Raw genomic sequence first — 24796 nt, 5'->3', positions numbered from 1 at the left:
TTCAAAATAACATTGACTGGTGTAATGTTTATAATGCCAGCACAACTGTAAATAACAAAGGAACACTCGCACAGTTGTTTCACCATCCAGCTAATGTGAATCGAGTGCTGCAATAGCCAAGGTCCACCACTTAGTCTTCAATGAAGGCTTTCAATCCAGCAATACAATACGATAAAATACGACACAATATAACATCGAAAACAGTAGTTAACAAGTTTGCATACCTGTGAACTGATTCCAACTACTCACAGATGCATTTGCAGCTATAAACTGATAATTGATAACAACAATAAATGCTTATATCGCATTACAAACTCACTCAAGGTCCAGCTGTAACTACCCTGGCTATTGTTGTCCTGTTGGCACTGCACGCAGGCAGAATCAAGCATCTGAGTGGAACTGAGTAGACCAGTGGATATTCGGAAACAGGAACTTGTTTTAGTTTCAACAGTTTTTACAGCGATCTAAGTGTGTTTGTACACGGTACTACAAACATGGATATGATATATCTATAATTAACAAAATGTAAAAATCAGAAAAAGATTTATATATATATATATTGTTTTGTACTTATGAATTGTTCTCAATAAATTTAATATTTTGATTTTAATTTGTTGTTGTTATTTATAAATATAAAAATTATCAACTTTTCTCGTCAGCTAAACGGACTTCATGCATAAAAATGTTGTGAAATGGATTGTTCTATATTTACAAGTCGTTACCTAACACTCAATATCAGTTCTCTCACATTACAAAAAGTCGGTGTAAGCAATTTTTTAATATTTATTTGTATAAAACACTTGGTGTTGACACGGTGCTTTCCTCTTGCAAAACATGTTTTTCTGCTATTAAATGTTAGTCTTAGGCATGAACAAGCCAGTTGTTGATCTTAGATCGTGTAATGAGTGTTGGTCCGTGTGTAGGTGTGAGGGAAGGTGTGTGAGAAGGAGAATGAGAAGCAGGTGTGTATGTGTGTGTGTGTGTGTACGCGTGTGTTTGTGTGTATATATATATATGTGTGTGTGGAAGAGAGTGTGTGCACGTGTAAGTGTTTGTGTTAAACAATATGTGTAAGATTAACGAGCGTTGTAATATTATCTCTTTTTGTTGTATTATTTCGCAACATAGATTCGTCAGCTTAAACTATTGCTTTTAATTTTCATGACTTCGTGATTTCCTTGCGTATCCGATGCAGGACACTAGTGTTTATTTCATGGGCATAGTCTTGTGCCAATACATATTCCACTTTTGTCCAGTAAGAGATTTATGTGTTTCTAGAGTTATAGTCTGTTGGTGAGAAAGATCATATAATAGACATATGTAAGACTAAACATGTTTACAAAGTTCACGAATAAAATATCTTTCTTAATTAAATGAATATTGTTGACAAAACGAACTACTTGAAGTGTTCAAATCTGTTGGCATTGTCTGAAGAATCTGTGTAAATTCGAGACCCAATCTATCAATACTACTAAATGTATGAAAGTAAATTTAACTGCTATGACCAAAGGTTACCGACCAATGCTTAAATAAAAACCAGTGTATTGAATTCATCTTAAGTTAAAAGTTAAAGGGCAAAAATAAGCCAAGAAATCTCCTTGCTGATCTGTATAGCTTGGGGATATCACTTCTTCCTTCGCAAAGACAGATACATTGTAAACGTGCTAGTTGATCAAATGTGAAAAGTTAAGTAAGTACAAAATAGATATAAAACTTCAAAGTACATGACATAAAACAACTACCTGAAGTCCACCATTGACATAAGAGGAGATCATCGAGAGATTTTGGTAAACAACAGGGGGAACTGTAGGCTTGGAGAAAGTTGAAGGTGACAACCCAATGTCTGTCGGCTACACAGTAGTTCCAGCGGACAAAGGATGAAGGCTGGGAGATGACAGAGACCAATGACCCGCCACTTGTATAACCAAAACAGTAAACTTTTTGTGAATACATTTTAAACTCTCAACATTTTGAATGCTACAAACCTATTGTTTAGTTCTTGTTGTTACTCGATCCAACTCTGAAGCTTTCTGAGTAAATAGATGCCCAGAAAGAAGCAATCCAACAATGGTATGGAAACAGACATTCGACAAGGACGATGTAAATAAATCCTTCAAAGTATCAGTGGGGTTTCCATGCTGGACACAAACAGTTTTGTTCATTACCCCTCGACAGTGCACAGCAGTGTGTTTTAGATTTCACAAAAAGCTTTAGCTATCAAATTTTAACATGATAAAATGAACAATAGAACCGCCTGTTAGTCTGAATTGTTCTTTGCATAGTCTGTCTGGAAGGCTGTGAGAATGGGATTCCCGTGCTCAGTATGGCTTACAGATGGAAATAATGGCTCATGGTCAGCTAGAGTGGAATCGCAGAAATAGTGAGAACTGCTTCAGTGACATTCTAGTCTTGCAAAACATTGTAAACCTCCAGCTCTAATATATCATCACAGGAATAATGCAAGAAAGTTTATATTTTTGTCAAAAAAAAAAAAAATAAAAAACAGAAAGACTCATCGTAGGCTGTGAGATAACCAGGGTTGTCCATGGGACATTTTTTCTATCCCGTCCCATCCCATCCCATGGCAATTTATGCCTGTCCCATCCCGTCCCATCCCACGGGATGTTTCCCATGGGATTCCCATGGTATTAACAATCCTATGGACAACACTGAAAACCACTTTTCGGCTTTTGTTCTATAATTCCTGCTACTTCACATACAATAGATGATTCAGAGGAAAGATTTAAATCCTTGATGAATGAAATAACAGTAAATTTATTTTGCAATATCAAGTATCGACTACCATGGGAAATGCAAATGTGTGCTGTCCCATCCCATCCCATCCCATGGGACGTTTCCCATGGGATTCCCATTCCTATGGACAACACTGGAGATAACAGAAAAAGGCTGAAAATAATCACTCAAATCCTTCTTCATCTTCTAAAACCTTGACAGGGCCCTGTGTGATTTGTCTTGTTACCAAAGACTAAAGCAGGTCGACAAGGCCACCTCTTTGACAGTAACAACTATCCACACACCTGCCAGTGAGTCTAAAAACCTCGGAGGTTGACGATTTCAATGTTACCTACGATGGCAGAAGTGTCGGGATCGTTGAGTACGTTTACAAGAAATCATATTTTGAATGTGATAATATTGAACTGAGCATTTCTTGACAAATGAAATAAGATATTTATCTTTGTTTTCGTCATACACTTCGCATGCTAGAGAGGATTCGTGCGCGCGTGCACAGACATATCTATATATTGTGCATCTCTGATATTAGCAGATAGCAGAGAAATATTTTGTTCCTTTGCTTGTGTGTACACGAGCTATCAATCAAATTTTCTTCTGCCTCAAAAGATCTTGACATAAAAATGTACTCTGAAATGTAAGAATGTATACAATATCACTTTTCTACACATTAAAATTTACAATTTAAAAGACGCATAGTAGTTGTGCAGATGAGTGTTTGCTAAGGCTGAATATAATAGCATGCTATTTTTTGTAATAAGATACTATCAACTAATCGTAGAAGTATTTAATCTACTAAACATAGTGTACAGCTGTACACAGAGCTGTCCTCAGTCACTCTTTGCACCACGTCTCGACTTTCGTCACGTTGACGTCTCCGTAGATGTTGATGTGAGAGAACGACGAGGGAGGAAATTTCAGATAGTGTCTGTTGAAGAAGACATTGTCCATGTAGATCTGTAAGAAAACCAAATTGTTCATAGGACAATGCTGAAAATAGATGGTAAATTCAATGGAAGATAATATAAATGACAGACTGTTCTGTCTGCTCGTAGCCGTTCTAACTGCAGACACTGTGGTTAATATGTTTTAATATGGTTGACATAAAAAACCAATTTCTTTCTTACGTTAGCTGCTAAATTGTTTAAAGATAATAAACTACAACACCTTTATAGAAGAATATTGTAAAGTCTCTCACATCAATGGTAGAATTTCTCGCTGTCATCCTTAAGAAAAACGGTTTTCCGACCAGCAAGGGGAATGGCGGGTTCCTTACATTCTCCTCTGTTCCCCATGAGCCCCTGACCATGTCATTCACTGCCAAGAAACCCGCAAATCGCCAGCTTGTGTGGACTGGAAGGTTACTGCTGGAGCCGCTAAAAATCTCGATTATTGTTCTGTTTAAAGGAGACAAGCCAGTCAATTTGAGATGTTATTTTTCACTTCTGATTTTGGAAACAACGGCTATTTTTTTAAATACTCACCCACTCACACGAATAATTTTTTTTCAAATAGAAATTCAATCACGCGTTGCAAACGATGAGAAATAAACAATAGAAGACAAACATCAGTGATTCCGTGTATTTGTGTATTTCACTAAGTTTTAAAAAGGTGAGACCTATTTTACAGCTCACCTGGTGTTGATAGTAGGAACTCCATTCACACACACAGACCACCCCTCGGTCACTGTCCCAGGTATGGGAAAAGCGATAGAGCTTGAAATCAGTCGATCTGTCTGTTGAGAAATAGAAAAATTCTAGTATTCTGTGGTTAAAATATTTTCCATCCTTGTTTTTTGCATGAAGTCTAAAGCAGAACTGTTTTCAATTGGAGACATTATTTTGTCACTGTAATGTCTGTCACACTTGTCTGTATATTATAATATTTTAAGTACATTTTGGTTTATTTAATCACACTTACCTATGTCTTAAGGTTTTCGTATATTTCGTTATATTGATTAGCAAGAACCTCTAGAGATTCACAAAATATCTCAGCTGCTACTTTACAAAGGTAGTGCAGGTGAATCGTTGAACACACGCAGCACTTTGTGTATGACTGATATATCTTTATTTACTGGGACAGTTTGTCAACAAATTTAGTGGATTTTTCTTAGAGAAATACTGTATAGTTTCTCAGCCACATCAATTAATAACAAATCACAGATATCAATAGGAAAATACAACAATGTCATCACATTATGACCAATGTGTATGTCTTCCCTTTGTTACGAGAGCTAAAATTCGTTCCTTTGTATTTTTTTCAAGTAAAATTGAGTCTCCTACCTCGGGGTATCTCCACACCCTCTTCACGCACTGGGCGTTGATCGACGTCCAGTTTCCATCATCCAAACACGTCACAGCTGACGTCACAGTTTGAAGAAGCAAGTAGTCGTCGTCACAGGTGACGTTTCCTTCCACTGACCACAGAGACCGTTGTATGGTCACTGACCCGTGACTTATGTTAAGTGAGTCGTCCGGACAATGGCGATCTGTGCAGATGACGACAAGATAAGAAATTTGTTTAGTTGACGACAATAACAGACAAAACGGTTTAAACTTTCGGATTTTATGGAGTGGAGAAATAAAAGTACACAAAAAATACAAGCTCGGACATGTGAACGGTACTCACTAGTAAAGGGACATAACTCACCAGCGTCTTTGTACACCGACAGTGGGTTGTCTGTACTGATGTTAGCAGCACCTGTCGTCGCCGACATGGATGAGCGGAGTAAACACAATGAAAGCTGATGGTCGTAAGCAAACACTGTGCAGTGTGAGTATTGCCTACACGTGAAGGCGCAATGGATGACGGACTGTGTTGATAACGTCATTTCCGGTTCAGTCAACGACTGCTCGCTAGCTTTCTCGTAAGTCTTAGCCGCGAGCAAGGCGAAGACTGCTTGTGTAGAAGCAAATGAAAGCAAAACAGAAGCAGCAATCACGTGACTCATGATCTGAAAATAGACAGCAACACTTGAAACAGTAATATCCAGCAATATCCGGTGAAATACGGATTACGACTAACATCTCTAGTCTCAATATTAGTTAAAACGCGGGTGTTGTTTCATGTTTCTTTACCCAAGGGAATGTTTAACACTGATTTACAACTGACATTCAAGAGATAAAGCATCTCTTACAGTCAAGAAGCCACTTTAAAACTACAGTGGTACCTCGACATACGAGTTTAATTCGTTCCGTAACCTTGCTCGTATGTCAAATTGCTCGTATCTCAAAACTATTTTCCCCATTGAAATTCATTGAAATGCCATTAATCCGTTCCAGCTCCCAAAACACCACCTCAGTTGTTTTTGTTAAGTGTTTTTAAATAAGAAAAATGTATTTAGAAGAAGAAACGTTTATTTATAAATAACAAATACATATTCTTTAAAAACATAATAAAAGAAAAAGTGAAGTGCTTATACGGAAGCGCTTAATTTTCGTCACTGGTCTTCGCTTTTTTCTTAACGCTTTGCTCATTTTCACCTGCAGATCGTTTAATAAAACTGTCCAGGGAGGTTTGTTTCTTCCTCCCTTTCATGATATTGCGGAAATGAGTTGGGCAAGTTTCGTTGAACAACTCTGGTGCACGACCTTTATCAACTCCTTCTGTTTAAGCTCAGTTCATATCATTGATGTGCTACGCCCGTACATCCTCGCCAAGTCAATTACTCCCACACCTTGCTCACGTTTTTCTATGATTTCATGCTTTAATTCAATAGACATCTTCTTCTTCTTCGGACCCATGGTTATAAAAATAAATGGGATAATGTTTTGTAAATGTACAAAAAGCGAAAAACGCGAACTCAACTTATCAAAAATGCTTCGAACACTGGGAAACAAGCACACAACACAGACTGAGGTCTAGTCTGAGGTGGGAGAAACTGTTAGACGCTGCACACGTCACCAACATCCGCCCCGCTTGCTGGGGTCGTGTGCAGCGGTGTAGTGTGCGATTCCTCGTATCTCAAATCTTGCTCTCATCTCGAAGCAAAATGTCGCTCACTCGGCGGCTCGTATCTCAAAACACTCGTATGTTAGGGCACTCGTATGTCATGGTACCACTGTACAATAATACAAGACACGCACCCTTGACTTACCTTCCCTTCGTGAACACGACTGATCTAGTCATCCATGAAGTAAGTTCATGTTTTTGACTTGTCATTTGTTTGCTGAGGCTTTTGTTTGTTGTTTGGGTGACTCCAACAATGCCCAAAGCAAATCGGTGAAATATATTTTCTAAAGGTGTTACATATTTGGTATAACTCTGTCTCTGAAAAGTCCTAATAATTTTGAAACCTAAACATATTTAGCACTTTTTTTCTTTGTGAGTGTGTGTCTGTGTGTTTTTTTTTTTTTTTTGTTTACACATTCGCTCCACAGGACATTTTATTACTGATTTAACAATACAATTATAACATGGCATTAGTTTGTAATTCTTATATAGAAAAGGTTTTTCAACTGCCGAAAGTTGATTTTATGCAAATCAATCTTACGCTTCCTTATTGTACTGATTCTGTAAAATATTTTAGAGAAAGAAAACAATACGGTAATCCCAGTCTACATTGTCTAACACGGACAAGCAGCCTTGTGTCTCAAACTGTGAATTCAAAAACAAACTTTAACAAATTGCAGGTGTTCTATGATGATGGAAGATCTGTTATGAAACTAAAGCATGGAAGACCTGCTCTCACACACATATTTATATACAAAAACATTAACAATCTACTGCTATAGTACAATCTAATTAATCGTTCTGAGTTCAGACAGAACACAAATATCAAATCCTTATATGATGGGGTTTTTTTTACCCTGCCAAAAGTAATAGTTGCAAATAAATTATAGGAAAGTAACAGAATCAGACTTCATTAGCCTTATCTTAAAAGTTTAATTTTTGTTAAAGCCGTCAGTAACAGTGACGAGCTAGACTTTAGTATGGCTTTGCTTTGCTAAATGAGAGAAAAACAAAAACATTTCATTCTCGGAGGGAAAGCATTAATCGAATTGTTTACTCTGAACAAAGGTGGAGCAAGATTTCAGAAAGTTATCTTAGAGAAATGCTGTTTGACAAGAGATAAAAGACATTACTTGCCTTTTTGAGAACAGCTGTAGCCATTAGCACCACCCGGCAAGAAATGTCTCGGGTACTCAGTGCGTTTGTCTTCTCGAGGACGGAGGCGGGGAGGAAATCTGTGATCGATGTGCAGGTAATAAAACTGATCCTTAATTTACAGAAAAAATGTGCTCTTAAGTATTTCAAACTTTACTGCTTCTCTGTAAAATTACTGCTTCTTAGTAAATTTATTTCGTCTTCAATAAGAGACTGGAAGAATCTTGCCTTGCAGGTTCTGGCAGAAATAACAGAATAGAGTTATACATTGGATGAACAGTGCACTCAGCTTTCGACCTCTGCAGCCGGTCCTAAAACTTTCATTAATAGAACTACTTTACTGCCAAAGCATGCAGCTGAGTAGGCGAAGGATGAACAAGTCAATGTATCACCCTTTTCTCCTCACGACAGGATGAGTAAGGCTATAGAGGTTCCCCCTTTTTCTTTGGCATAGTATGGTTCATCATTTTCCCCGCTGTTTCTCTCTCTCTCTCTCACACACACACACACACACACTCACACGGACACACACACATTTATACACACATGGTAGTACAAAGGGAGAAATCTTACATTTGTAATTTTATTGAGCAGTTTAAAAGCAAAACGTTTTCTTCTTCTCAATTTTCTGTCAAGCTCTCCATCCCTGCCATCAAAAAGCTCTTTACCTCGTTCATACGCATTCAGACCATAAAACTAACATCATTCCCTTGTATTTATTTTAATACAGCTGCTATTATTTCAACACCATAAGACACCGTTGATTTAGAAAATTGAAGACTGACTACAACCCGCTATATTATCACACTCAGTTTATTTTACAACTTTTCATTAAACATTATTTTATTTATTTAGTTGCATTTATAAGACCCAAACCATTTTTGTCAACATTGTGCACTTAGAAAGAAAGATTTTATGTGATAACTAAAAATAAAGCAGCTAAGGCTGGTAAAACACTACAGACATCTAAACAACATCTGACACAAATGTAATTAGAATTTACAAAACTGTGATGTTCTCAGGAGAATGAAATGTACATTAAGGTTCTAAAAACTAAACTGTATTGTTTAAAGTCAAAAATCTGTTCCTTCTTTGTATCGTTGATCATTAGCAGACTATACTAACAATTATTATTCCTATTCAAATTAAATATATTTTAATTTCTGTGATTCTTTTTGCTTTTTCTTTCTAATACCATATATTTTATTTATTTTTTTAGTTTAGAATACGATAAGTCTACTTTTGCAACATATTTGCATGTGAAAAACAAGTTTTTGCAACACAAACCACAGCAAAGTAGCTGAGCGCCCGAGCCTCCAGTATAGTAAGAGTTAAAATAATCCTAAACTTTGACATAAAATGTTACATTCTCAAGACACATTAATATTTAAGCACTAAAAATCCATAACAAGAATCATATGATGATAATGTTCATGGTCATGATGATCATGAGCGTTAGACTGAAGGCTAGGAATTCATTCCTCTTTTGGTTAGCGAATCAAACTTATCAGCACCCTCGGCTAGAGCGCTTGAATAATTATAAATATTTTTTAAAGACTACTACAGCAACAGAGGTCTGCTGCAGTCGCGATATCTGAGCAACAGTAATTAATTGTATATAAAAATAGAGCAATATAATACTGAATAATACGCACTTAAAATTGTTTGTGTGTGGGTTTGGCTGCATGAGGCTGCATGTGTGTCTAAGAATGGTTGAGATAAAAAAAATTGCGTGTTTTTTCTTGTTCTTATAATGAAATACTTGCTTTATTCTTATGTTGTAGCTAGTACTTTTTTGCAACTTTTGTAACCAAGAATAAATCTACAAAAAAACCAATCCTCCACTATGATTAATAAAATTGGTTAAATATCACTTGTACATTTAAACATGGATATATATAGAAAGTAAGACAGTTAGACATTTGATTTTTATCTTTTCTATTGGAAACACTATGCCAATAATTTGGGGCCTACTTTGTAATGGTTGGTCACTTTTAAAAAAAATTTAACAAAAAATCAGATAAAATGTTATTTGATAAACAACTAAAGATTTTGATTTACCTTGCGAACACTTGTAGTCATCACCAGCACTACGAACGCGAAGTCACGTGATTCAGCCTCGCTGCCACCTCGACAACTGCGCTGCACTACATCGTGAAGGAGGAGAGACTGGCTCTATATCTTATGCTGATTAATAATGTAGTCAAAGTCAACGGTGTAAAATTCTCAAACGTTGTAATATTTTTGTTTCACAATTTTTAAAAAAATTTATTGTTTTTTGGTCCAGTTGAATGCGTTTTCGTCTTTTCTAAACGTTCAACTTCTCCATGTGTACATATTATTACTGCGCGATCTTCAAACCCAGGATGCCAGTATACTGATGACCCCAGCTCTGGAGGCCGACAGTCAGCTCTCGCGACAGTTCAGAGGTCACACAACATGGCGGCCTACTTCAACCGCCTCGGGTCTGTGATTGTAAGTCAACAATCCATTTCCTTTCCTGGGTCATCATTTTGAACGCCAGCATTTATTGTCATTTGATGTCTAGGCTTCCCTGCAGTAGAACACATTCACAAAGAAGCTGTTGACTGATGGCGTTGTTTACAGCGTTTCATGTGTCTGAAAATCTATTGAAAAAGTAAATAACTTCGACATTTTAATTGACAATGGAGTCAGGTTATTGAGGTCAGTGTAGTAGTAGTGACAGAAAGTAAGATGCCACAAAGTACAATCACACACACACACACATCCTCTTATACGCGCTCATATAATCAACAAAGTCACGTGTTTATATTGTAATCAACTATTTTATATTAAATGGTGATCTGTACAAGTTGAAATAACTGCTTTATTTAAACTAGAACTGACAAACCTGTTTCTAAGTAGGAAAAGCTAACAAGCCAAAAACAGTGATTTAGAAACTTGTAATGATTATGATGAAGATGATGATGATGAAAATGAGGAGGAGGAGGAGGAGGAGGAGGAATGTACGCACTACCACTATACTACGGTAATGAACAAAATGAACAGTCAAATCTGTGCACGGTGCCAAAACAGCAAAACAATCAATCAACCACGAATTTTCGAGCTGTTTCTAAAAACATATGACATAAATTAATCATTGTAGTGTATTTGGTGTTGACATGCAACATGAACAACAATGTAACAAGTAGATGCTAAACATATCTGAATTGTGTTAGCGGGTTTGTACACGGTACTACAAACATGGATATGGGATATCTATAATTATATCTATAATTTAAAAAAATGTAAAAATCAGAAAAAGATGTATATATACATACATTTCGTTGGGACTAATGTATTGTAATGAATTTAATACAATGACTATAATTTTTGGATGAGTATAATTATAAAATTTATAAATTTTTCACATCAGCTAAGCGGACTTCATGCATAAAGATGTTGTGAAATGAATTGTTCTATATTTACAAGTCGTTACCTAACACTCAATATCAGTTCTCTCACATTACAAGAAGTCGGTGTTAACAATTTCTTTCTCATATTTCTTTGTATAAAACACTTGGTATTGACACGGTGCTTTCTCTTGCAAAAATGGTTTTCTTCTATTAAATGTTATTCTTAGGCATGAACAAGCCAGGTGTTGATCTTAGATCGTGTAATGAGTGTTGGTCCGTGTGTAGGTGTGAGGGAAAGTGTGTGAAAAGGAGAATGAGAACTAGGTGTGCATGTGTATGTGTATGTGTGTGTGTGTAAGTGTTTGTGTTAAACAATTTGTGTAAGATTATAGAGCGTTGTAATAGTATTTCTTTTGTTGTAATATTTCATAGATTCGTCAACTTAAACTATTGCATTAAATTTTCATGACTTCGTGATTTCCTTATGCATCCTATGCAGGACACTAGTGTTTATTTCATGGGCATGGTCTTGTTCCAATACATAATCCACTTTTCTCAAGTAAGAGTTTTTATGTGTTTCTAGAGTTATTGTCCGTTGGTGAGAAAGATGATATAATAGACACATGTAAGACTAAACATGTTTACAAAGTTCACGAATAAAATTTCTTTATTAATTAAATAAATATTGTTGACAAAATAAACTACTCTAAGTGTTCAAATCTGTTGGCATTGTCTGAAGAATCTGTGTAAATTCGAGACCCAATCTATACAAGACTATCTAAACATAAGAAGCGAAATGTAACTGCTATGATCAAAGGTTACCGACCTATGCTTAAATAAAAACCAGTGTATTAAATTCATCTTAAGTTAAAAGTTAAAGGGCAAAAATAAGCCAAGAAATCTCCTTGCTGATCTGTGTTGTTTGGGGTTATCACTTCCTCTGCAAAGACAGATACATTGTAAACGTGCTAGTTGATCAAATGTGAAAAGTTAAGTAAGTACAAAATAGATATAAAACTTTAAAGTACATGGCATTAAGCAACTACCTGTAGTCCATCATTGACATAAGAGGAGATCATCCAGAGATTTTGGTAAACAATAATGGGAACTGTAGACTTGGAGAAAGTTGAAGGTGACAACCCAATGTCTGTCGACTACACAGTAGTTCCAGTGGACAAAGGATGAAGGCTGGGAGATGACAGAGACCAATGACCCGTCACTTGTATAACCAAAACAGTAAACTTTTTGTGAATACATTTTAAACTCTCAACATTTTGAATGCTACAAACCTATTCTTTAGTTCTTGTTGCTACTCGATCCAACTCTGAAGCTTTCTGAGTAAATAGATGCCCAGCAAGAAGCAATCCAACAATGGAATGGAAACAGACATTCGACAAGGACGATGTAAATGAATCCTTGAAAGTATCAGTGGTGTTTACATGCTGGACGCACAAAGTTTTGTACATTACCCCTCGACAGTTAACAGCAGAGTGCTTTAGATTTTTCAAAAAGCTTTAGGTATCAAATTTTAACATGATAGAATAAACAATAGACCCGCCTGTTAGTCTGTTGGCTTTGAGATAACAGAAAAATGCTGAAAAAATCACTCAAATCCTTCTTCTTAAAGCACGTTGGTAAGGTCATTTCTTAGACAGTAAGAAGTATCCATGCACAAGCCAGTGAGTCTGAAAACCTTGCAGGCTGACGATTTCTCTTTTAGCTACGATGGCAGAAGTATAGGGATCATTGAGTACGTTTACAAGAAATATTTTGAATGTGATAATATTGAACAAAGCATTTCTTGAACAATCAAATAAAATATTCATCATTATTTTCCTCACACACCTCTCTAATGTTAGAAGAGAAATATTTTGTTTATTCGCTTCTGTGTACAACTCTATCAATCACATTTTCTTCTACCTCTAAACATCTTGACATACAAAGGAGCTCTAATCTGTAAGAATGTATAAAAATATCCCTTCTCTACAAATTAAAATTTACAATTTAAACAACGCATAGTAATTGTGCAGATGGGAGTTTGCTAAGGCTGAGCATAACAGTATATTAATATTTTGCAAGAAGATACTATTAATTGCAGAAGAATTTCGTGTACTAAACATAGTGTACAGCTGTACACAGAGCTGTCCTCAGTCACTCCTTGCACCACGTCTCGACTTTCGTCACGTTGACGGTGCCGTAGATGTTGATGTGAGAGAACGACGAGAGAGGAAATTTCAGATAGTGTCTGTTGAAGAAGACGTTGTCCATGTAGATCTGCAGAAAACCAAATTGTTCACAGGACAATGTTTAACATAGATGGCAAATTCAAAGGAAGATAATATAAAGGACAGACTGTTCTGTCTGCTCGTAACCGTTCTAACTGCAGAGACACTGTGGTCCTTGGACCTGGTGAGGTATAGTGGCTGTCAAAAGCTAACTTGTTTTAATATGGTTGACATAAAACTTATTTCAATCAATTAGCAGATAAATTGTTTAAAGATAATGAACTACAACATCTTTATAGAAAAATAATCTAAAGTGTCTCACATCAATGGTGGAATTTCTCACTGTCAGCCTTAAGAAAAACGGTTTTCCGACCAGCAAGGGGAATGGCGGGTTTGTCACATCCTCCTGTGCTCCCCATGAGCCTCTGACCATGTCATTGACTGACACGTAACCCTGAAATCGCCAGCTTGTGTGGACTGCAAGGTTACTGCTGGAGCCGCTAAAAATCTCGGCTATTGTTCTGTTTAAATTAGACAAGTTAGTCATCTTGTGATGATATGTTTCACTTCGTATTTGGGAAACAACGGCTATTTTTCAATACAGAGACGAAAATTTTTTTTTAAAAAATTGGAATTCCAGCACGAGTTGCTAAGATTTAGAAATAAACGTTAGACGCAAACATCAGTAATTCCGAGTATTTGTGTATTTAACAAAGTTTTCAAAATGTGAGACTATTTTACTGCTCACCTGGAGTTGCTAGTAGGAACTCCATTCACACACACAGACCACCCGTCGATCACTGTCCCAGGTATGGGAAAAGTGAAAGGGTTTGGACTTTGTTGAATTGTCTGTTGAGAAATAGAACATTCTAGTATTCTACGGTTAAAATATTTTCCATCCTTGTTTTTAAGTGAAGTCTAAAGCAGAACAGTTTTCAATTGGAGACACTATTCTGTCACTGTAATGTCTGTCTGTAAGCCATAAATTCAGTCACACTTTTCAGTATACATGTATTATGATATTTTAAGTACATTTTGGTTTATTTAATCACACTTATCTATGTGATAAAGTTTGCGTATATTTCATTATATTAATGCTGGTATAGCTCTTAACACTGATTTGCATTTCCAGTTTCCTATACATTTTGTATCACAAGTAAGTGATAGAGACTTTGGGCCAAGAACCTCTAGGTCTTAAAAATCATCCACTCTATGGTTAAGAAAGATTTACAAAAGATTTCAGCTGCTACCTTACAATGGCAATACAGGTGCATCGTTGAAGACACGCAGCACTTTATGTATGACTAATATATCTTTATCTACTGGGACAGGAAACTGCAATACTGTATCATTTCTCAGCAACATAAATTAATAACAAATTACAGATGTCAATAAGTAAAACTATCATAGCACAATGTTAGCACATTACCAGCAATAAGTGTATGTCTTCCTTTTGTCACTGGAGTCAGAATTCGTTTCTTAGCATTTTAACATGAAAATCTCCTACCTCGGGGTACCTCCACACCCTCTTCAGGCACTGAGCGTTGATCGACGTCCAGCTTCCATCATCCAAACACGTCACCGCTGACGTCACAGTTTGAAGGAGCAAGTAGTCGTCGTCACAGGTGACGTTTCCCTCCACTGACCACACAGACCGTTGTATGGTCACTGACCCGTGACTTATGCTAAGTGAGTCGTGCGGACAATGGCGATCTGTGCAGATGATGACAAGATAAGAAATTTGCTTGAGGACAGTAACACGCAAAAAGGTTTCAACTTTCAGATTTTACGGAGGCGAGGAACACATGAACACCAACCACATAAAAGAAGGGACATGTGAACGGTACTCTCTAGTAAAGGGACACAACTCACCAGTGTCTTTGTACACCGACAGTGGGTTGTCTGTACTGATGTTAGCAGAACCTGTCGTCGACATGGATGAGCGGAGTAAACACAATGAAAGCTGATGGTCGTAAGCAAACACTGTGCAGTGTGGGTATTTCTTACACTTGAAGGCGCAATGGATCACGGACTGTGTTGATAACGTCATTTCCGGTTCAGTCAACGACTGCTCGCTAGCTTTCTGGTAAGTTTTAACGGCGATCATCGCGACGACTGCATGTGATGTCATGGTAGCAAACGAAAACAAAACAAAAGTAGCAATCATCGCTGTCATGTGACTCATGATCTGAAAACAGACAATAGAACTCGAAACAGCAAAATTCGGTTACATCTCGATAACGACTCACATCTGTAGTATTAGTATCAGTTAAATTATAAACGCAGCTTTGCGACATGTTCTACTGTGTACACTCCACCTGTGAAAAACACTCCACCTGAATCACTCAGCGATTAGTATCTTTTCGTTGCAATGTGTTGTTACCTCTTGTTTTATCAACAGGAGAGACAATTTAGATTGTGTTTGGATTTACTGATGTGTGAAAAGTGAGTGTCAATGAAGACAGGCTGTGCTACACTTATAATGCGATGTCGTTATCATAGGGCGAAACTGTAAATTAATCACATTCGTCTTGTCCCCTACATTAAGACAGTGTCCAGACCACGTTGATATTGCTTTATGTTTCTGTGTCTAGGGTAATAATTGGTGTTGACTTATAACTGTCGTTCGAGAGGTAAAGCAACACCTACAAAGTCCGGGCATCACTAAAGTACAAGGAGACAAGATACAGGACCTTCACTTATCCGGGATGGCGCTTCATGAACTTGACCCATAGTCGGCAGGTGTGTGACAAAGTGCTGTGGATTCTTTGTTTTTATTTCTTTCTTTTTCTGTAAATAATGGCTTCTGTAATGTAAAGAGTGTTTAGTAATTTCTTTTTGTCTCAAATTACTATTTCTTTCTCTGATTTTGGTTTGCCTGTTTGATCTGCTTCACTGCTCCGTTCACTGCCGTGGGCTCAGAGACTGAAGTTAAGGTATGGTTACTTTGTATGCGTATATAATACTGAAGTCGTTTCAGAATACTTCGTATTTATATAAGCATTTTTTGTTGTTGGAAAAGATATCATAACCTTACCAAAACATGCATGATTGTGGTTGTAACACTGTAATTTTTAAAGCCGTTTCCATTGCATTGGTCATACATTTATATTAAAGAGGAATAAGAATTAACTACAAAAATAAGAATTGAATTGCAGTGACTTTAAATTCTAGGATGTTTATACAAAAGTTACTTTGCTGATGGCTGGTGACAGAAAGGAAACGTTTACACATTTGTGTCTACTGTGAAACTTTTTGATTCTGATAAACATAGAAACTGTTTCCTTTCTCTAGACCAGGGGTGGGCAATTGTTTTGGCTCGGGGGTCACATTGTGTCGGCGGAAGTCAGCGGAGGGCCACACCTGCTCAGTGTATTAAATATTGGCATTTCTTTTCCATTATACAAACATTAAATAACAATAAACAATAAAGACAGTTTACATCAATTTATTAATCTTGTTCTTTAATCAGTTTAATGGGACAAATGCACCCTCTCAAAATTTTTCACAATCCATTTAAAGTCTGGATTGAGGTTGCTGGTAGATATCCTCAGGACTGCCTCCAAGTTTGTGTCAGTCAGTGAGCCTCTGTATTTGTTCCTGTTAATTTTCATACACGAAAAGCTTTGCTCGCATATGTACGTGGACCCAAACAGTGAAAACATCTTCATTGCAAATTTCCTCAGGTGAGGAAATTTGTCAGCAGACAAAGATTTGTAAAAATCCACTAGTTTCGCAGAACTGAACGCTTCCTTCATGGCGGGATCTGGCTGCAAGTCGATCAGCTCCAACTGCAGCTCATCAGGTGCTGCACCCGGATCAGCAGTGAATGGATAAGCCAGAATATTAAATTCTGGCTCAGTGTTACTAAAATCTTGAAATCGTCTTTCCATTTCTTCCTCCAAGCTCTTCAAATAGCCCTTAACTTTGGTTGCTATATTCCCAGGCACTTTCTGTTTTCCTAGCAAAGGGAAATGGCAGAACTTGCCTTCACCTGCTTGCTGAGCAAAGTCTCAGTTTTAACTTAAAAGCCTTCACATGTGTCCACATTTCATGAGCAAACAAACCCTTTCCCTGAAACTTCACATTCAGATCATTTAATTTCTCGAACATATCAACAGCAAACATGAAGTCGACCCTCCACTCTTCACACCCCATTTTGGTTTTGAATTCACAAGAAATTTCCTTCGTGTCCAGGAAAACAATGATTTCCTCCCTCAGTGCCCAGACTCTTTTTAGCACTTTGCCCAGACTCAACCACCTAACATTGTTGTGGTAAAGAACGTCTTCATATTCTGCCTCCAAATCCTCCAGCAGAGACTTAAACTGCCGGTGGTTGATTCCATGCTTAACAATTCTTCTGTGATGGTAAAAGTATTGTCAATTCCACGGACAAGGATGAGCAGCTGTGCGGTGTCTTCATTATCCGTGCTGTCATCTAATGCCAGTGAATACCACACACAATCACGGCTTGCAGTGTCCAGCTGTTGTGTGAGTTCATCGTTGATGACCTCTATGCGCCGCACGACAGTCCGCCTTGATAATGAAATGTTTTCAAATGTATTTCTGATTTCTGGACACACGACACTTGCGCAATCGACCATGCACATTTTTATGAACTCCCCGTCTGAAAAGGGCTTGTTGCATTTTGCAATATTATATGCTACCATGAAACTAGCCTCTGTTGCACTATCCTGGATGGTTGATTGTTTAGAAAATATAGTCTGTTGTTTCTTGAGCTTTGCAATCATACTCCGCGGCTTTTTTCTTGCGTTTCTTCAGAAAACTTGCTGCCAAATTTGCGATGTTTTGTTTGATGGTGTCGCTTCAAATTAAACTCCTTGAAAACAGCAATCGTTTCGCAACACAGTAAGCACACTGCCTTATCGTCCGTTTTACAAAAGAAATATTTGTGTGTCCATTCTTCATTAAACACTCGACATTCCGTATCAACTTTACGTTTTCTTGAAGGATTCATGCTTCCACTCATGTCGGCAACGTGTACTGATATGGGGGTTTCTGCGCACTGACTTTTCTATTCCATTTACGAACTCCTCGTGCTGTAGGTGGGGATTTCCGCACTGAGTACGCATGCGCGTTGCCGGCTCTCATGGTAAAACGCATAAAAGTGGGATTATAATTCGCGGTGGCACGAAACAAACCGAGTTTCGGTTGAAAACTGTCAAATTTTGTGAATATTAAAAAAAAACTTATATGTTTTGGCGGGCCGTATGAAATGGCGAGGCGGGCCGGATCCGGCCCGCGGGCCGTATTTTGCCCACCCCTGCTCTAGACCCTCTGTACATTTAAGTTCTTATCAACGAATTTTTACTTACTTGCTTGAGATAGAATAAAACCACGAGAAGTACTCCAGCTTAAAGCAGTTGTTACTAATGGTCTGATGCGTTTTATCACCTGTGCTCTTATGTGCGAGGAAAGGGAGGATGAGGGTTGGGTGGGTGTAGGGTGATAACATTGATTGGTGTAATGTTTATAATCCCAGCACAACTGTAAATAACAAAGAAAGACTCGAACACTTGTTTCGCCATCCAGCTAACATGAATCAAGTGCTGCTATAGTCAGGGTCCACCACATAGTCTTCAATGAAGGCCTTCAATCCAGCAATACAATACGGCACAATGTGACATCCAAAAGAGTAGTTAGCAAGTTTGCATTGTTATAAACTAGTTCCAACTACAAACAGATGCATTTGCAGCTTTATTATTCCCTGATAATTGACCACAACAATAAATGCTCATATCGCATAACAAACTCACTCATGGTCCAGCTATCAGTACCCTGGCCATTGTTGTCCTGTTGGCACTGCACGCAGGCAGAATCAAGCATCTGAGTGGAGGTGAGTAGACCAGTGGATATTCACAAACGTGGACTTGTTTTAGTTTCAAAAGTTTTTGTTGTCTGCCGTCTTTATATCAATTCTTTACAACGATTTAAGTGTGTTAGCGGATTTGTACACTGTACTACAAACATGGATATGGTATATCTACAATTAAGAAAAATGTAAAAATCAGAAAAAGATGTACAGTGATACCTCGGTTCTCGAACGCCTTGACTTTCGACCAAATCGGTATTCGACCAGGATATTCGAGAAAATTTTGTCTTGGAATTCGAACAAATATTTGGAACTCGAACATCCGAACGTCCGAGATGAGCCGAGTTGAGCCGAGTTGAGCCGAATGGCGTTCATTCTGCCCAGCGCGCCTTGCTTGCGTCATCAGTGACAATAACCATCCCTCTTCCCTCCTCCCTCCACATTCATCCCTCCTGCCATAAAGTTTGGTACAGTACAGTAAATGAAACACAATTTACTGTACTGTACATACATTTTTTTTTTTTTTTTGTTTTTGTTTTTGTTAATAAATACACTTTTATTCTTATTTCTTGTTGAGACTCGATCATGTTTTTCTACATATTATATACAATTAGGCCAGTAAATAGCATTTTCTGGGCTTGGAACGAATTAATCCAGTTTCCATTATTTCCTATGGGTTTCATTGCTTCGGTTCTCGAACAATTTGGTTCTCGACCGTCCTCCCGGAACGAATTATGTTCGAGAACCGAGGTATCACTGTATATATATATATACATTTTGTTTGGACTTATCAATTGTTCTCAATAAATTTAATACTATGATTATAATTTTTTTGTTGCTTATAAATATAAAATTTATAAATTTTTCACATCAGCTAAGTGGACTTCATGCATAAAGATGTTGTGAAATGGATTGTTCTATATTTACAATGTCGTTACCTAACACTCAATATCAGTTCTCTCACATTACAACATTCGGTGTTAGCAATTTCTTTCTCATATTTCTTTGTATAAAACACTTGGTATTGACACGGTGCTTTCCTCTTGCAAAAAATGTTTTTCTGCTATTAAATGTTACTCTTAGGCATGAACAAGCCAGTTGTTGATCTTAGATCGTGTAATGAGTGTTGGTCCGTGTGTAGTTGTGAGGGAAAGTGTGTGAAAAGGAGAATGAGAAGGAGTTGTGTATGTGTGTGTGTACGAGCGTGTGTATGTGTATACATATATATGTGCGTGTGTAAGAGAGTGTGTGCAGGTGTGTTTGAGAGAATCTGTGTGTGTGTGCGCGCACGCACTCCGGGTATGTTTTTGATTAGATGTGAGTTTCAAACGAAGATAGTTGTTTGATTGTTTTCACACGGTGCACCACGCCTCCACTGATGAATCGTTGGAAACGAGGAGGATGACAGGCTGCCAAACTAGTGGGCAGCACCATCACAGGAAGAACTAAATAGTCAACAGTTTTCAACTTATTTCTTTTTTTTAAGAATTCGGATCATCCATGCTTCCAGTTCTGTGGCACCTCTCCCTTTCTCAGCTTAAAGTACAGATGTAAAAGAATTTGTTTTAGGTTATATAGCCTTGTAATATTATCTGATTGTTGAGTTGTTTGATGGCATCTTTCTGTTGTTTAGTTTAATATTTCGCAACATAGATTCGTGAAATTAAACTATTGCTTTTAATTTTCATGACTTCGTGATTTCCTTATGCATCTTATGCAGGACACTAATGGTGATTTCATGGGCATAGTCTTGTGCCAATACATATTCCACTTTTCTCCAGTAAGAGTTTTTATGTGTTTATAGGGTTATTGTCTATTGGTGAGAAAGATGATATAATAGACATATGTAAGACTAAACATGTTTACAAAGTTCACGAATAAAATATCTTTATTAATTCAATGAATATTGTTGACAAAACGAACTACTCTAAGTGTTCAAATCTGTTGGCATTGTCTGAAGAATCTGTGTAAATTCGAGACCCAATCTATCAATACTACCTAAAGCTAAGAAGCAAAATGTAACTGCTATGACCAAATGTTACCGACCTATGCTTAAATAAAAACCAGTGTATTAAATGCACCTTAACCTACATTAAAGTACAAAAATACAAGAAGTCTCCTTGCTGATTTGTATACCTTGAGGAAATCACTTCTTCCTTCGCAAAGACAGATACATTGAAAACGTGCTAGGTGATAGAAACATCCAATAGGAAATAGGAATAAAGTAGAAAATAGATAAATAACTTCTAAGTACATGGCATAAAGCAACTACCTGTAGTCCGGTAATGACATCAGAGAATATCGTCGAGAGATTTTGGTAAACAATTGGGGAAACTGTAGACTTGGAGAAAGTTGAAGGCAACAACCCAATGTCTGTCGGCTACACAGTAGTTCCAGCGGACAAATGCTGGGAGATGACAGAGACCGATGATCTCGTCACATGTAAAACCAAATGAAAGCAGTATATTTTTTGTGAATACATTTTAAACTCTCAACATTTTGAATGCTACAAACCTGTTCTTTAGTTCTGGTTGTTACTCGATCCAACTCTAAAGCTTTCTGAGTAAATAGATGCCCAGCAAGAAGCAATCCAACAATGGTATGGAAACAGACATTCGACAAGGACGATGTTAATGAATCCTTTGAAAGTATCAGTGGGGTTTCCATGCTGGACACAAATGTTTTGTTCATTACCCCTCGACAGTGCACAGCAGTGTGTTTTAGATTTCACAAAAAGCTTTAGGTATCAAATTTTAACATGATAAAATAACAATAGAACCGCCTGCTTTCCCGAATTGTTCTTTGCACAGTCTGTCTGGAAGGCTGTGAGAATGGGATTCCCGTGCTCCGTATGGCTTACAGATGGAAATAATGGCTCATGGAGAGCTAGAGTGGAATCGCAGAGATAGTGAGACTGCTTCAGTGACAAATGAAATAAAATATTTATCTTTGTTTTCCTCATGCACTTCGCGACCCTGATTGCAAGTTGTCAATATTTTAGAAGCACGATAACCTAGCAATCCATGAAAAATAAGGCTGAGTGTGGATCATTAACTTTATTAGTGTGTGCGAGGATCTGTACCGCAGGAAATCGATGGTCTGACATCTTGTTCCTAAAACACAGTTTATGGTCGGTCATGCTTGTATTCTCCAGTTTGTTCAACTTATCCCTATGTACACATTATCACTGCGCGATCTACAAATGTAGGATGTCAGTGAACTGATGACCTCAGCTCTGGAGACAGTCAGTTCTCGCGACACCTAAGAGGTCACACAACATGGCGGCCTACTTCAACCGTCTCGCATCGGTGATCAACAATCCATTTCCTTCTCGGCCTTTTCCTCAGTCATCATTTTGAACGCCAGCATTTATTATTATTTAATGTGTAGGCTTCCCTGCAGTATAACACATACACAAAGAAGCTGTTGACTGATGGCGTTGTTTACAGCGTTTCGTGTGTCTGAAAATCTATTGAAAAGGTAAATAATTGCCACATTTTATTTCACAATCGATTCTCCAGGTTACTGATATCAGTGTAGTAGTAGTGACAGAAAGTAAAACGCCAGAAAGCAAAAACACACACACACACACATACACACACATATCCTCTTATGCGCGCTCATGTAATCAATGAAGTCACGTGTTTATATTGTAATGAACTTCTTTATATTGAATGGTGATCTGTACAAGTTTCAAAATAAACCTGCTTCATTTAAGTTAGAAGAATTGACAAACCTGTTTCTTAGTAGGAAAAGCTAACAAGCCAAAAACAGTGAGATAGGAAGGTGTGATGATGATGATGATGATGATGATGATGATGAGGAGGAGGAGAGGAGGAGGAGGAGGAGGGGGATTCACGCACTACCATTATACTACGGTAATGAACAAAATGAACAGTAAAATGTTGTGCAAAGTACGAAAACAGCAAAAATTGTTAGTTCTTTCTAACAACCAACGGAGCATGAAGTTTCGAAATGTTTCTTGAAACAACGTGCCTTTTGACATATTTCACACAGCACTTTCAAACATGGATATGGTATACCTAGAGCTAAGAAAAATGTAAAAATCAGAAAAATTATGTATATATATATATATACATTTTGTTCGGATTTATGAATTCTTGTGAATAAATTTATTTTATGATTATGATTATTTTATGATTATTTATTGATTATAATTGCAAAATTTATTATCTTTTCGTATCAGCTAAACCGACTTCGTGCAAATGGATTGTTCTATAGTTACAAGTCGTTACCTAACAGTTTCAGTTCTCTCCCATTACAACATTCGGTGTTAACAATTTCTTTCTCATATTTCTTTGTATAAAACACTTGGTATTGACACGTTGCTTTCCTCTTGCACAACATGGTTATCTGCTATTAAATGTTAGTCTTAGGCATGAACAAGCCAGTTCTTCATCTTAGATCGTGTAATGAGTGTTGGCCGGTGTGTAGCTGTGAGGGAAGGTGTGTGAGAAGGAGAATGAGAAGCAAGTGTGTATGTGTGTGTGTGTACTCGTGTAAGTGTTTGTGTGTGTAGGATTATGTGTGTGTGTGTGTGAGCGTGCGCGCGAGGGCATGATTGGATGTGAGTTTGAGACAAAGATATTTTGATTTTGTTTACACTGTGCACCACGCCTCCACTTTTGTCAGGTTGACATCCATCTGAACGCTGATATGAGTGAATGAGGACAGAGCATATCTCAGCTGATATCTGTAGAAAAATATGTTGTCCATGTAGACCTGCAGCATAAAAAATTAGAGACTACAGAAGGATGTACTGATCCTGGATAAAAATACAAATCACACACAAACGGACCCACTCAAACAAAATTTTATAAGTGAACATGTTCTGGCAAATATCTGATTATCTTTAGTAACAATTACACAGACCTTGTAGATGCCCTCACACTTTGGAATCGTTGGAAATGAAGAAGAGGACAGGCTGCCAAACTAGGGGGCAGCACCATCACAGGAAGAACTCATTAGTCGAAAGTTTTAATTTTTTTCCTTTTCTTTTTAAGGATTCGGATCATTCTTGTTTCCAGTTCTGTGGCACCTATCCCTTTCTCAGCTTAAAGTACAGATGTTTCACAATTTTTGTAAGGTTATATAGCTTTGTAATATTATCTGATTGTTGAGTTGTTTGAAGGCTTCTTTTTGTTGTTTTGTTGTAATATTTCGCAACATAGATTCGTGGTCTAAAACTCTTGCTTTTAATTTTCAGTACTTCGTGATTTCCTTCAGAACACTACTGCTGATTTCATGGGCACAGTCTTGTGCAAGTACACATACCCCTTTTGTCCAGTAAGAGTTTTGATGTGTTTCGAGAGTTATTGTCTCCCATTGCTAGCCTCAAGACTAACCTCAACAGCCCTCTCTTTTATTTTCCTTCTTGTAGACAGGTGTCACTTCCGCAAAAGATGTTGGTGTTCTTTAACTATAGATATTGTAATAGTTGACCTTTTTGTTTGGTATCTCCTTTCCACTCCATGATTTTGGTT

The 24796-nt window shown here is 37.4% G+C and overlaps 1 protein-coding gene across 1 annotated transcript; it reads right to left on the bottom strand.

Moving 5' to 3' along the window:
* Positions 1-12222: 12222 nt before the first annotated feature.
* Positions 12223-21913, bottom strand: LOC112574598. The gene is made up of 6 exons (XM_025255786.1): positions 21807-21913; positions 15332-15647; positions 14967-15172; positions 14208-14308; positions 13782-13980; positions 12223-13508 (listed from the first exon to the last, which is right to left on the bottom strand). The coding sequence occupies exons 2-6, from the start codon at positions 15642-15644 to the stop codon at positions 13386-13388; spliced, it is 942 nt and encodes a 313-aa protein (XP_025111571.1). The 5' UTR covers positions 15645-15647; positions 21807-21913; the 3' UTR covers positions 12223-13385.
* Positions 21914-24796: the final 2883 nt, after the last annotated feature.

This window comes from Pomacea canaliculata, linkage group LG10, assembly GCF_003073045.1.
Source record: "Pomacea canaliculata isolate SZHN2017 linkage group LG10, ASM307304v1, whole genome shotgun sequence".
Taxonomy (NCBI): domain Eukaryota; kingdom Metazoa; phylum Mollusca; class Gastropoda; order Architaenioglossa; family Ampullariidae; genus Pomacea; species Pomacea canaliculata.
The sequence above is the reverse complement of the archived record's forward strand: the minus strand, read 5'-3'. Positions and strand labels throughout refer to the sequence as shown.

Coding starts and splice junctions, on each gene's coding strand:
- LOC112574598 (XM_025255786.1), bottom strand. CDS start 15,644: ATGAGTCACATGACAGCGATGATTGCTACTTTTGTTTTGTTTTCGTTT. Junction 14,309..14,966: donor GGGTGTGGAGGTACCCCGAG/GTAGGAGATTTT, acceptor ATTTCTCAACAG/ACAATTCAACAAAGTCCAAA. Junction 13,509..13,781: donor TGAGAAATTCCACCATTGAT/GTGAGACACTTT, acceptor GGTTTTCTGCAG/ATCTACATGGACAACGTCTT.